The 15,059-nt window shown below is 39.9% G+C and overlaps 1 protein-coding gene across 4 annotated transcripts in view; it reads left to right on the forward strand.

The window, feature by feature from the left end:
• The window catches only part of CDYL (chromodomain Y like), a 110,765-nt gene that overhangs the window by 38,796 nt on the left and 56,910 nt on the right, over positions 1 to 15,059 (forward strand). For 2 of the 4 annotated variants that reach the window (XM_027789037.2, XM_013300539.3), the window contains exon 2: positions 9,144 to 9,810. The exons of 1 other annotated variant lie outside the window; for it this stretch is intronic. In XM_027789037.2, the coding sequence (XP_027644838.1) occupies positions 9,144 to 9,810 (667 nt within the window). Of the gene's footprint in view, positions 1 to 9,143; positions 9,811 to 15,059 lie in introns of those variants that run through there. One more of the 4 variants, XM_055799066.1, reaches the window with a different exon arrangement.

A 15,059-nucleotide genomic window follows, 5' to 3' on the forward strand; every position in this document is an offset into this window, starting at 1 on the left:
GATAATGGACTTACTTGTACGTACCATGAATTTTTTTGTTGTTGTTAGGAAAGTATGTACTGGGAGAACATTATAACACTTCCCTGTTTTTGCAAATAGACTTTAAAAACTTGCAGGCTGGAAGAATCTTTGCAAAGCAGAGCTACCAGCAGTCCCACAGCTTTATTTGTACCCCACAGCCTGGTTCCAAAAGAAAATGGGAGAGTGGAGTCATGGAAGCTGCACTGTTACTAAATAAGAAACAAGAATTTAGGTTCAGACTAAGAGCTAGGGAGACAGAGGGACTTGAGACCTGAAACAGAGAAATGCCTATTTCGAACTGCAAAAATAGTTCATCTGCTAATAAATCCCATAGAGAAACAGAATGTCAGAACTAAGAAGCAGCTGTGCAGCATTGAGGTTGATTAATTAGGGGAAATTTCTATATCACCAGCTTTTCTAGATGGGATTAGATCGAGTATTGAGAGAAGTCACATTGCAGGCAGAGTGACTTGGGACCCGTGCTCATACAGCACGTTCTTCTAGGATGTGTTGGAGCCGAGGTAAGGAACAAAGGAAGAGTCAGTAAATAATGTTGTTCTTAACTGTGGTCTGGAATTGTTGAGTATATTTTGCTGTATTTGAAAACAAAAATGCAGTCATGGTCTTGTATCCAGAAGCTTGAATTATGTCTTGCTGAAATCAGCTTTTGGTGCAGGGGTGCGAGGAGCCTTGTAGGAGGCTGTAACTGTGCATTGTGCCTTCTTGGATACAGTGATCCCAAAGAAAGCTGTCACTGCAATCTTCATTTAGGACAAGCACCTCAGGACCTTTAAGAGAAAAGAGGAGGATGAGACTGCTACTGAGTAGGCTTCTGAGAGCTTGTGTGAGGTCTATGTCCCTTCTTAATGAGGTTTGGCCAGGTGATCTACAGTAGGAGATTCATGTCACTGTCCCTCCTGCAAGCAGTAGGCTACTGAAAAACCTTATTTGGTGTTGGTAGAAAAAAGTGTTATTGTGGAATTAAGTGGAATTATGTAAGCTAAGTACAGCATACCAAGTTCACTCTTCAACTGTCCTGTGATTTTCTTTTTCCTGCTCCTCTTTCTTGTTACAGTTCCTGTTTCTGAAGTTTGCTTAGCCATGACAAAATGTTCTCTAACATATTTGGAGTGAAGTTTTGCTGTGACCTACTCCCTCCTTACAACACTCTTTTTAGGTAAAATATTTTGAATCTTTATCAGTCACTTGTCTTTATAGAGTCTGTCCTTGAGCACTGTTGAAGGTTCAGTTTCTCCTGCTTTGAAAGCAAAAGTCTCTAGTCTTGATGCTTAATGTTGACGTATTCTTCATCTGCTAGTCTGTATTATTATAGCTGAAGGATAAAGTGACAATATTTCTATTGGCCTTATCCTTTACATAAATAGTGGTCAAGCTGTTGAAGCTCTTAATGTGAGGTAGCTCTAATGTGTAACTACATTTTCCCAAATTATCACATCACATAAAATGATCATCTTTGGGTGAGAGTTTTGTCTTTCATGTTGCCGGGGCTGCCAATAATAAATATACAATTCCGTTGTCTTTATTTTTTATTTGGGATGGTGTTGACTGCGCCAAGTTTGGGACCTGCACTTTTCATGACTGCAGTGGATAGATACCAGCAACAGAATTAGAAAGTGCAGATGGAATATTTACTCCTGGGAAAAAACAAGATCCAGGATTTGCTTCCTGGGATAGTGCTTTTACAAATGAATTGAAGATGGGAGGAATTTCCTTTGGCATGGGCTAGTAACTGGTGAGGAGAAATTTTTTAATAACTTAATAACCCAGTAATATTTATGCAGTAGCTTTTACTGCCCCAAATGCATATCTTAAATCAAATGCTAGTAGTTTTTAATAGTTTCTTCTTATTAGGGCCATTTCCATTTAAGAAGATAAGCCTATTTGATACTACTTGTTCTTTTTTCAAAAGGAGGAAAACAGTGTATGTTGGGTAAGAATGCATTGTTGCAGGCATTGTTTACATTGGGTATTTGTACACATGTTAACAGCTTTTCATGTATTTTCATTCTGCTTTTGTGCAAAGTAGAAAATGTGCAAGTCTGTCTTATCTCTGTAAATAAAAGGTCAGAACAGTTACAAACAGTGAGTTAATGAGAGTAAGATTTTCTAACCACTTTTGCAATAGCTAGATAACTATAATTAGGGTAAAGTAGTTGATAAATGCTGCAGTAGGCTGTTACTTGCACCAGAGCTTGCTGTGATTATGTCTACGTAAATTGTCTCTGGAAAGATCTGTGATGCTGATGTTTTAGCATCAATCATCAGCAGTGACTTGTGAGGAAGTGAATCTCAGGTAAACTGTTTCTCCAGTGTGCTGATTCTCTAAAGCGATGTGACAGTGCCGCAGGCCCTCCCTCCCCACCCATTTCCCTGATGTCCTCTGTGGAAAAGGCTTCTTGCCAAGATCTTTCTTCTGATGGCGAACTGTATTTTTCAATAGATCATACTTGTTGAATGTCAGTACGAGGCATAAAACTTCCTGAAGTGCTTTCTCAGGGGGAGGCTGTGCAGCCACACATGGCACGCGCCACAGCTGCAATTCCCCGGAACCGCTGGCATTGATGAGAATGTGGTAATTAAAATATTTTGTCTATTGTCTTTGTTAAGACTATGGAAGGCTGTAAGTCATCAAGTTCATGATAAATTATGAGCTTGACTGAGACAATTGTATTTTTATAGGCAGCTTGATTAGAAATTTACACAGAGGGTGAATTAAAACTTTAATTATGACCTGCAGGCCAGTATATTAATTGAATGTTGCAGATAGCCACAGCGTTAGCTCTTGCATGACTCGTGTCCAGGAATCCTAAAGGAATGGACAGTCACATTGAAGTAAAGCTTGGGAAAAAGAAATCTTAGTATTCCTTTTAGCACAGTTACTGAATTTTTGGAAGGAGGATTGAGACACGCACGCAGTTCTCTTTATTGCACTGCTAGCATGAAGGACCACTGGACGTGTATTAGCCCTTTATGTGACTCCTTTCAGACATTAATTTGCTCCAACTTCACTGCGCACGCTGCTTCCTCAAAGGGAGCTTGGGAGTGAGGGCGGGCTGTAAAGCAGTGATCTTGTGTGAACTCATCCTGCTGGTCCCCATTGCCAGAAGGCAGTCAGGTGGGTGAACTCTGTATTGGCAGGCCTTGGGCCAGGTCAGGTGTCACCCCTCATCCCAGAGCTGTCGCTAACCTAACACAAAAGCTGTGTCATCTGCTGTAGCTAATTTGACAGAAAGGCAATAATCTGCCCACATCTGATCTGTACTTGTTACAGCTCTGGCTTCCAGAACAATGTATATAATACAGCTGTTACCATAGCCAGAGTCTCCCGTGCCCTATAGTCACTGGCCAGTCATGCCATAAGGATGCAGAGGCTCAGTTTACAGCAGTTCATCGACTGTTAATCCAATCACTCTGTCCTGCTAATCAAATCAGTCAGTTCCAGGAGCATGTGGCTGCAGGCTTACACGTTCGCTCTCAGGCTAACGTGAATGGAGTAGCGTTGAGCTGCAGTGAAGATGAACTCTAGAATTTATACAGTATCCTAGTGTAATTTTTTAATTATGTTATTTGAACGTAGACCATAAAAATACATATTCGGAATGTATGTGTGTTAAGCCGTTTTATAAAATTTACCTGCTGGTGCTGACTGCAGTGAGCAATGCTCTGAACTGGCGTTAAGTCATACTACTGGAAATGACGTATTATCTAATAAAGCACGTACGTGGAAGATTTTAGTGCACGTTTTGCAGACCTTGAGGTGTATTTTGACATCTTCATCAAATTTCTTTTTGAATAACTGTCTTCCCAAAACTGCTTTCTCCTTGTACTTTAAGCAAAACTTGGCACTTAACTGTTTCTATATGTTGTGTGCTGCATTTTTACATGTAGAATGCATTTATTTTATTTACAGTAACAAGCGTTTGATTACCTTTTATCATTGACTTCTGCAAGATTTTAATAAATAGAGGATACAGTCATTCATAAACATTTATGATTTCTTATGGATGATCATTGAAGTCCCATTTCTACACGGAATAGTTTTCAATTTAACCCAGGTGACTACACATATAACACATACATGTGTCTTAAGATTTGCATTTATTCTAGCTTCAGTCTCTGAACTGGGGAGTGCCTACAGTAGTAATTTGGCTCAATTGAAGAAAATCAGTAGAGTGAAGCAGTTGGTGCTGTAACCGCCGCCTCTAAATATTCTGCTGTGCAGCACTTTTATTTTGGACTAGATTTAGTGGAGCCTCTCAGGATCAAATATTTATCCATGCCACAAAGTGCGCTGAAACTGTACAGAGCTGTTACTTGGTTGGACCTGTGTGCCCCTGTAGGGGCTAAAGCATGACAAATAATACCATTGCATTGGTACATCTCCATTTCCATTTTATATTTCTCCATAAAGAATCCATATCATGTATACAAAAACTGGTCTGTGAACAAAACCATTGCACAGTAAGTGGGGATAGCGCAGAGGGGAGAAGGATTTGCTTCTAAACTACACTACTGCTCTGAACCAAAACGCTAATGTAAACATAGCCTGCAGCTAACAGAACAAGGCCTTCGCCTATATTTTACAGACAACAGATAGAGTATGAAGTCAAATAGATTGCATTCTGTTAACTTTAAATTAATTTAGCTTGACAGAGATGAAGATGGGAATGGAAAATGGATTTATGCTAAAGAAGGCAGCGTTCACTGAATATTTACATGCCTGCTTATATGTATATTTTGCTCATTCTGGTTTCCCTGCCCCCCCCCCCCCCCCAGCTGTACCTTTAATCTCTTCAAATCTTCTGTAAAGTATGATCTTTATAGATACGACATTTACCTATATACACATACACAGAGTGTGCCTTATGTAAGTTTACAAATGTACCCAAATTACAGTGCTTCAGACTGAGAACATCCTTTTGAATTTCATGCTTGCTCTTATTGACCTGAACTAAAGATCTTTCATCGTGGACTAGGGTTCTGTGTCCTTTTTCTGACCGCAGCAGAACGACGAGGTTACAGTACCTGTCCTGCCCATAGGTGCTTGTTTTCCTCTGCTGAAAGTTGCAGTCCACTTAGATGTGTCAGAAAATACCGCGTATGCAGCTGCTCTCCCAACCAGTTATTTCAGGATGCCTACCTTAGCTCAGGTATTCTTAATATCTAAACCAGGTCACTTTGACAGAACTGCATTAGGGAATAATTACACAAGAAGTTGTGCTGACGGATGGGGAGGAGCTGTTGTCTCTAAGCACAGGACCGGGAGGAGCAGTTGCAGCGTTGCCGTTTTCACCTGGTGCAGCTGTAGCCAAACAGCACTTTGGCCTGCAAGCTTACCTGGTTCCTGTCCAGTTTTTGAAGAAGTGTAGATGCCATATATTTTGCTAATAAAAGCAATTAAAATCAAAGTATCTCCTTTCTCAGGGAGAGGAAGCAGACATGAACCAATTCTCACCGCATTCATGGAAGGATGGGAAATGTTGCTGGTTTACAGGTGGAAAATCTCAGGAATAATTTTGGTGCGTGGGTTTATGATTTGGGCACTTCACTGTTGGATTATACCTCTGAACAGGGCATTGTTCTTCTGTCAGTTATTCTGCTGGCTGAGTTTTTGAGCATCATTGATCAGTACCCCATGTGGGGAAAGTGATAACTTGGCATGCTAAAATAAACTGGGAGATGTTATCTTTTGCCAGCCAGATAGTTTGCCTGGTAACTTTCTCTCACACTTGTTTTTTCTTCCCTTTTCCTATCATTTTCCATTTTGTTTTGATTCTTCTACAAAACTTGAAAACTAACCATCGGTGGCAAATCCTGGCAGTACACAGCATTTTAATTACTGAAAATAAATATTACCCCATGGCAGAAGGTATTTGATGCTGTAGAAATGGTAGTTGGCACGAACTAGTTTTCACCAACTTTTCTGGCGTGATTATGGCAAAAGATACGGCCTTGCTCTTCCCCTGGTGCTTAGGGGCGCTCTGCCAGCTTTGAACTCTGACTAACTTGGCGTAGGATCAGAAACGCACCTGCTGGGCTCCAGGGTTATGATGGTGGGGGAGACGCCATACCGCCTGTGTGGATGTTACCTGGCTCTTCCAGCAGGTGATCCGTGCCATCGAACCACACCGTAACTGATGTGTCTGTCGGGAAGCAGGGACATAGACTTGTTTCCCCACCCAGGTAGATTCTTTTTCTCATTTTAATCTTCGGATGTAAATCGACAGTATTGTCTCGCATTGCATTTCATGTCAAGTCACCACTGTACCCCAAAGCAGAAATGGGCAAATCAGACAGGCTTTCTTTTTCAGTAGGAAAAGAAAGGTACAGGTTTGTAGTCTCTGGTTTTGCCATGGAAGAGTTTAAATAAGCCACCAGTTCAGGATGGATATTCCTATTCCTGTTCTATACTCAAACCCTGTGTGTATTGTGGAAGCATTCCAGTTTCCTCTTCCAAAATCCGGATGAGAAACACTTAATGTAGCTGTTATCATCAGCAAAAGTATTGAGGCAGAATACTCCTGAGCAGTTTTTCAGGTGGTCCTAGGGGAGTTAGACTATAATCGAACTGAGGCAATCCAAAAAGACCCTCACTAAAACTCTGAACCACATGAAAAATTGTGTATCACAGATTAATTGCTGTAATTTTTGTGTTGTAAATAAAACAGAAATAAGATGTCTTCAAGAAGAATTAAAGGCTTGGGGGAAAAAAAAATCTCCTTTTAATCAGAAAGCAGTGTCAGACTAGGTTTTGTTGCAGGCTTGGACAATACAGCTAAATATAACAGTCTTCTTTATGCATTTCTGTTTGCTCTATAAATCATCGGGTTGGGAATGGATTTTTGCGTCTCCTGTTCTAGAGTTCATCTGTTATCTCTGCAAGGTGTCTGGTTTTTTGGATGAGAGGGATGGCTTCCTACTTGAAAAGGGCATGTCCTTAATGGGTGGCCTTTCAGTATTGAAAGATGCTGGTAGAACTTTGTGCACAGTAATCGATGCTGTTTGTTACAAAGATTTCCTGCGAGAAAATAAAAATACCTACCTAAAAAAATTGCTAGTAGCAGAGATCTTTCTATCCTTCTCTGAGAATAGTTTTTTTAAATCTATTTTAGAAGGTTGAGAGAGGGAGAGAGGATAAGCAAGACTATAACAGTAACTGCCATTTTGACAGCAGACCAAGTTTGATTTGTGAGTTTGTTTTTATTTTTTAATTTACCATTTCTGGCTTAATACTTGAAGGTCTCTATGAAAAAGAATTTGAAGGCATATTTCTACATAATGACTTATTATTTGGGGTAGCATTTTTATTAAGATGTTATTTAATAAAGTTTCATGGAAAAACAGTAGTTTCATTTTTCTAGCTGCATGGTTTTTTTAAGTCCAGTAACTTTACTAAAAAATGGAACAACCAGAATAAAGATAGGTTTAATGTATTTTAACTTCTTAAATAATATTTGGACAATTTGTATTTTATTACTCTCTATAAAATGTATTGAACTGTACAACTGAGTAACAAGGTAAAGGTGGAGCTGGTTGTGTTTGGTTTTTATTTGTCTGTTGTTGTTTTGGTTGGGTTTTTTTAAGACCTTTGCAAAGAGAGCTGTGCAACATCTTAATGACAGGACAGCATAGTACAATACCTGCAGGGTGTCGCATGAAGTCGTACAATATGTAGTTATATTGCTACTGAGATTATAATAATAGTAATCATTTAACCTCAGTGTTGAAAACCAGGCAGTACATTATGGTAATATGCCACATATAAAACTGAAGTGCACCCGTAAGAGAATCTGTCGTCAACAGTCATATGATTCGGTAATGAATCATACCATATATGTGTACCATATATATGTGTACCATACATACCTGAATTTTCCTTCCATCCTTCCAAACCGTTGTGTGACATTCCATTTGTTTTAACACACTAGTCGTCAGAGTTTCTCCTCGGTACATGTCACGTTAGCTTACCTGCGTGGTCCTTGTTCATGAGGGGCTACCAGTTACATTAATAAGTGATAGTCTCATCTCTCCCTCCCCTTTTGTTGGTTTGTTGGGGTTTTTTTATTTGTTTGCTTGTTTTTTGGGGTTTTTTGTTGATTTTCTGTTTGCTTTGTAGTTGGGTTTTTTTAAATAACCAAAAGGAAGATAGACAAGGGGAAAAAAGCTGTATTGGTCCCATAAGTGAAATGAAGTGGGCTGGAGGATTTACCAGAAAGATCAGCCTGGGTAGGGAAAATGAAATAAAAAGGAGAAATCCTGAGACTAGCCTTACCCTTACATCTCTTTTCTGTAAAAGAATTCCCTTTCTGCCGGACTAGCATGACTGGCATGAGTTTTGGTATGAGGCATGAGCCTCTGTTCCTGCAGCTGCTGCTGTCTGCCCTGTCTGCTTTACCCCACTGCCTGAATTCCTCTAGCCTGTGGGTCCCATGTGCAGTTGGAGCATGTGCATGCTTAATACTTGTGACATAAATACCATCTCTATTTGCAGATAAGTGAGGCATGGTAATTTGTTCAAGTATGTGTATCAAATACTCTGGCCAAAACAAGTTCTCTGTTTTCACAAGAAGAACAGCCTCTAAAGAAAATCTTCCATATTTGACCCAATTTCTGAGCTGTACCATATTGTCCCTGGTAGCTAAAGGATAGCTCACTGTAAGTAAGAGATTCTCGTGTATGCCTTATGCTAAGCAAGCAAATTATTCAAACAATATCAAATTGATAAGTTTTGTAAGGTAAACTCACTGTGTTTACATAGCATATTTAAACATGGTCTCTATATTCGGAGAGGGAAGTCCTATCCATGTTGAAGTTAGAATCAAAACTTTGCTGGGGCCAGTGCTGATTGTCAACTGTAATGTGTCATATTCTGATTTTTGTGCATGCAAAACACTTACTGAAGAACAATTTCGGAACATCTTTTATGAGGTGGAAGTAAACAGATGAAGTTTAAAGAGAGGAATTTCCAGTCAGCAGTGAAAGACTGTCAGCTATAGAGCTACGATACAGAATTACAGAACTACAAACAAATGACTTGCATGCAAGTTGCTCACTTGAGATGTATATCTGCCCCTGTCTAATGTTTAATTTTCCTTTAACAGGTAGAGAGAATTGTTGACAAGAGGAAAAACAAGAAGGGAAAAACAGAGTATTTGGTGCGATGGAAAGGATACGACAGTGAAGATGACACTTGGGAGCCAGAACAGCACCTTGTTAATTGTGAGGAATATATACATGAATTTAACAGACGCCACAATGAAAAGCAGAAAGAAAGCACATTAACCAGGACAAACAGGACCTCTCCAAATAACGCCAGAAAACAAATTTCTAGATCTACCAATAGTTCTTTTTCAAAGACATCTACTAAATCTTTAGTTATGGGTAAAGATCATGAGTCAAAAAATAATCAACTCTTTTCTGCCACCCAGAAGTTCCGGAAAAACAATTCACCGTCTCTTTCTGGAAGGAAAAATATGGACCTCGCAAAATCAGGTATTAAAATCCTAGTGCCCAAAAGTCCAATTAAGAGCCGGACAACAGTTGATGGCTTCCAGAATGAAAGCCTGGATAAAATGGACCATATAGAGCAGGATCAAGAAGACTCTGTAGCACCAGAAGTAGCAGCAGAAAAACCAGTGGGAGCTTTATTAGGACCTGGTGCAGAGCGTGCTAGGATGGGGAGCCGGCCAAGGATACATCCATTAGTGCCACAATTGCCAGTGCCAGTAACAGCCACAATTGCATCAGCATTAACAATAAATGGAAAAGGTATGTGTACGAGTCGGTCATTTTTGTGTGGATTTTTCATTTGACTGATCTTTTTTACTGTTCATATGCAAAAAAATTACCCGCTCTGTTTCAACCATGTTAAATCAAGTCTGGAGAGCTTCACAGCTTTTTTTTACATAACTATATGACTACAAAGCCATTTTGATTTTTGCCAGCTTTTGCTTTCCTTGCAGAGATTCATTGGTATCTGTGTTTTCAGAATCACCATAAAATACACCTGTGTTTGCCTTGACATTGTGTGGTACATCTATTCAGTGTACCATTTGCAGAGATTATATCATTGCTTTAAGTTTATTTAAATAGTCTCATTTTGTACGAATGTTAGAAAAATTAATTATGGAAATAGATGAACAGTGTGAACAGGGATTCTTCATAACATTTTACATACCAATTTTGTTACAAATATTGCCTGGAAAAAAACTTGTGGGAATTTTGTTGCTTAAAAAAATGAAGTTGGTAAGTTTTGTTTCAGCGAAAATTTGAACCAGTTGTGGAGATACATATGCCTTCTGCCTGGATTGAATCTGTCTTCATTATATTTTATCAATATTTTGTTGTTTATACCTCATTTGATATTGAGAGCTTATTTAGGTTTGGTGCCTGGTTTGCTAATATCTTGGTAGATGACAGTTCATTCAACTTTACTGTAAAATTTGTGATACCAAAAAACCCAAACTGCTTTTGTGGGAGGAAGCTGTTTGTTCCCCCCACCCAGCTGAGACCCTTGTTGAAGACTTCGTGGTCCTCATTCTTGTGCTCCAAACCCTTGTTCTTCCCCGACAGATCCAGGTTGTTGTGTAGTCGCAGATGTTCTTGTAAGCATGCTTTCGAGGCTAAATTCTCAAGTGTAATACTGCATCCTCAAATAAAATGCAGCGGGTAAAGTCTGCAGGTATGCTATTCATGATGTTTTGCTGGGAAAATTGCTTGGAAATCAAGGGCTGGGCCTGCCAAAATGACTGACACAAACTAAATAGGCAAAAAATGTGTTGCAGACTTTGGGAGAGTTTGCGTTGGGTGCTCCACTGTTGCTTGCGTTCAGATTTTCTGGAAAAACAGCTGCAGCAGGAGAGGTTGAAAAGCAGTGGGCAAGGCAGGGGTGTGCTCCTGGAGCTGTGGTGTCAGGTCATGGGCCAACCCGTTTTGCTGCAGATGAGCTAGGTAACCATGGTAATGCACACGCGGATGCCAGGAATATCTCTTCCTTTGCATGGGCTGAAGAAGGAATGTAAATCTTAGAGGATGTAAACAAAGCTGGAGGGGAAAATGCAAGAAGTGCCAGTATGTGAGTTTTCTGAGTAGGTGAGGTAGAGGAGTGTGTTTGCACATGTGATGGTTTTGTGATAATTAATATGCATTTTGGAGTGTGGTGTTGGTTCCTAGTGGAGTGATTGATAAGCGCTGCTGCCTTCGGTGTCCTGTTTTTTTGCCTCACAGCGTTCAGAAACAAAAAAGGAAAACAAAGGACCTTCTTGGGTAGATCAGTCACCAGAAATGATTAAATCATTCCCACCAACCTTTCGCTCTGGTAATATGGTGGTACAGCGAGGGCCCAGTTACAGGGCATTACGTGGAAGTGGGAAGACCTGCACAGGAATGGTAGTGACACATAAAACATGAGCTGAGGTGCATTTATCCATTTCACTGAGATGTTACAATTTCCTCAGCTGCCACCACTTCCTTCAGCTCTTCTTAGGCATTTATCTGGGCAACTAACAATGAAAGCTGTCGGCTGACCCTAGGGATGATGGCAATGTGGGATTTTCCTCATACTTTTCTTTTCACAAGATCTTAAGGTGTAGAACAAAAAGAGGAGAGCCAAGAAGATAGTCACAATATGTGGTTGCCCAAAACCACACAATATGTTTCCACCTTCTGTCTGCTGATGGAGAGATGTTAGTACAAGAACATAAACTGAGGCATTCCCTCTCTGTTCTGATACACCAGTGCCAATCCCCAAGCTGAGCTGTGCAGTCTGCTCGGAAACGGATGCTAAATACCCAAATTATTATGGCTTTGCAGGTGGTTATGCTCATCTGCTACACTTTTGGGGGTAACATCCAAATTACACAGTAATTCTCTGATTGTAACAGTTGGAAGCAAAGTTGCAAAAGAAAAATACTTTTCTTTGCATTTATGTCTGACATCAGTCGGTTTTCCTAGCTTTTTAGGATTTTTTGGACAGATAGGTTTCTCCAGAAGCCCAGGCTCCAACTCAGCCATTCTGCACAGCCAGAGTGGACCTTTATTTAGACAGAAGCGCAGAGAGGCAGCCCCGTCACCCAGAGCTAGCCTGGCCTTGGAGCTTCCCGAGCTCACACGTTCTCTGTCTCTTCATTAAAGCTGTGCTCTTCTTGCTGTTTTTAGCTTCACGCTGCTATTCATTAAAAATGTAGTAAATTGATGCTTCCCTCCCTCCCCTGCAAGGGGCTGTCACGGTTCAGGATCCCATTTTGCTTCTTACTCAGGACATTCCTTCTGTCTTAAATGGACACCTCATCACATTCTCAACACCACATGAGGAACCAGGGAGATATTCATTGCACAGAAACGCCATCAATTTCGTACCCTCATCTTCATACGCACCAGATCTGACATATTAATAATACAGATGATAGATCTGGCATTTGGAGCATTCTTTCCAAACTTCCCACCTCCTCCGCATACACCTTCTGTTAATTGTAAGAGTTCCTACTTCCACATGGAGGATGCTGTCAGGAAGACAGAAGTGTGTTTTGAAAAATAACTTTTTACTTCATCTAGTTTAGGGATATTTTTTTTTTGTCAAAAAATTTTTGTTGGAAAAACCCAGTTAGTCAAAACAAAATCCTAATTGGATAGCATAATTCTGAAAAATTCTAATTCAGTTCAGTGTAATTCTATTACACTTCAAAAAATTTTAGACAACTTTTTCAATTAAAGCTGATTTGATTTTGACTTTTTTAAAGTAATATTGGAAAAATAATTTAAAATGTTAACATGAAAACAGTGTTCTTATTGTTGAGATTATTGCTGTGACTGCTTTTGAATTGTGTGACTCCTGTTGGTTTTAGTCCTAGTTCAGGATGGCGAAACTCTTCAGCATTTAGTCTGTTCTTTGTTTTCCCCAGACTTGATTTTATATTTTTTTTAATTTCATTTGTAATAAAAGTACACACCATGCAAAAAAACTCGTATGCATAGGAAAATCCCATGATTGCAATTACTTGGAAATATTAGCATTATTGTAGCACCTAGTCCTGCTTTTCATGAGACAAACTGCCATGATGCCGTTCTTGTTCCAAAGTTCCTACGGTCTCAGAAAAGGCAACCTGCAAATATTTATTCAAATATGCAGGGGTACCAGGGGAATAAAATAACACTGATGTTTGCTCTGGGAGTTGGTGGTTTCAGCACACTAAAATCTAGCTGCTATCCAAAGTATATTTTTTAACAAAGGAAACCATTGTATTGAATGTTCATACTTTAAAGGCTTGGCCTTGAAAACAGACACAATGGAGTAATATACTGCATACGAGTCTAAGAAGGATGATATATGGAAAAAGTGGGAATGGGTCACTGAATGAACGTTGCTGTAGTTCTGTTTTTCTGAAATATGTGGTCATCATCAGCTGTTACTAAAAGTTAATAGAAGCGATCCTGAAATGGATGAATTAACAGGAAAACACCACTGAAGAACTGAAATGTTATGGAAAAGATGTTAATGGCGCCTACAGGCAATGGATATTACTCAAAACTAGGCAAGACAAAAAGTGGTCTCATGTCTAACAATGGGGTTCTGATACCTTTAAAGTTTTTGAAAGCTTCCTTCATCAAAATTGAATGAAAAAATAGCTTTGAAATTTTAATGCAAATGTTTTAGGCACAGTACGCTCATAATATCCAGGGAAGTTCTGTAATAGGGTACAAAAGAAGTGAAACTGTAAAGGAAATTTAATCTGCCAGTCACACAAGGCTAGAGAGTTGTCTTGCAATTTTCGAAAGGACTAAAAGACTGAATTGATTGTTCATCTGCAAAACTTGACCGTAAACCAGGTGGATACCATTGCTTGGCAAATTTTAGTATTGTTTTTTTCTGGGTCACCTTATGGTTGCTACTGTTTTTATTCAGCTAACAGTGTCCAACATGTGGATGTAATTGAGAACAAATGCCACAAGAAAGGAGATTTGGGGCAGAAAGGCATGCAAAGCTCAAAGTATAAAATGAGCAAGAAAAGCACATCTAGCTGCATATGTTGTTATAATTAGAATAAGGCAGGGTGGTGGCTGGCATACAGGAAGAGAAGAAATACAAGAAATACAGTGAATTACATCACTTGTGAGACAGACAAGCACCACCAGTGTGCACAGTGGCATTAGCATCTCCTCCTTGCACGTATTAGTTCAGCTGAATAACTTGCAGGAGCAGTGGGCTGTCTGACAATACAGAGATTATTGCGGTATATCACCCTACAAAGAACAAGGGTGTCTGCTGATTTTTCAGTTGGATAATGGTGCTGGTTTTATCTCAAAACAATGGTATTAGCACCAAAAGAAAAGCCAGGCGTCAGGAAAAAAAAAAATGACTGAAATTGAGTTTTGTTTGTTACCTGTTCTGTGCCTTACCCAAAGCAGCTTATGAGATTAAAAACCACAGATTCGGAAAACCGAAAGCTGCTCTAACGCCCAAGGAAAATAGCATCTGTTGTTTAAGTGCGTCTGATAGCTTTAGTCTCAATAGGAATCAAGCAAGTGTAGAAGTGCTTATGGAGGCAACTGGAAGTGGGGAGAACATACATTCTCAATACAATACCAAGCTGAGCTGGAAGGTGTTCAGCCACCGCCTGTTCCTTAGGGTGAAGGGAGCTCACCCAGTTCCCTCCCAAGCTCTCCCAGTTACTTTCTTCCCTCTCCCCCTATGTGCCTGGGTGTTGGGCTTTCCATGAAGAGCAGACTACTGTCACCAGCACAACTCATTAGGCCACCCTAAATAGAATCCCATGGGAAGAGCATAGCAGTTGACAAAGGTGCCGTTGGGTGTGAACCACATTAATTGTCCAGGGACCACAAGCTATGCACATAAGCCTCTCAAAAAGCAAAATGAAGAGGAGAGTTGCAGAAATTCATTGCTCTGTGAATTAGAGTGGACAGTACAACTAAAGGAAAGTTGGGGTGCTGTGTTAAAGTTTTTCAGATTTCCTTTCAGCATCCTGGAAAGATAGAAGCAGCTTTGAGCCCTCCTTTTGTTT

This window comes from Falco peregrinus, chromosome 3, assembly GCF_023634155.1.
Source record: "Falco peregrinus isolate bFalPer1 chromosome 3, bFalPer1.pri, whole genome shotgun sequence".
NCBI classification, from domain to species: Eukaryota; Metazoa; Chordata; class Aves; order Falconiformes; family Falconidae; genus Falco; species Falco peregrinus.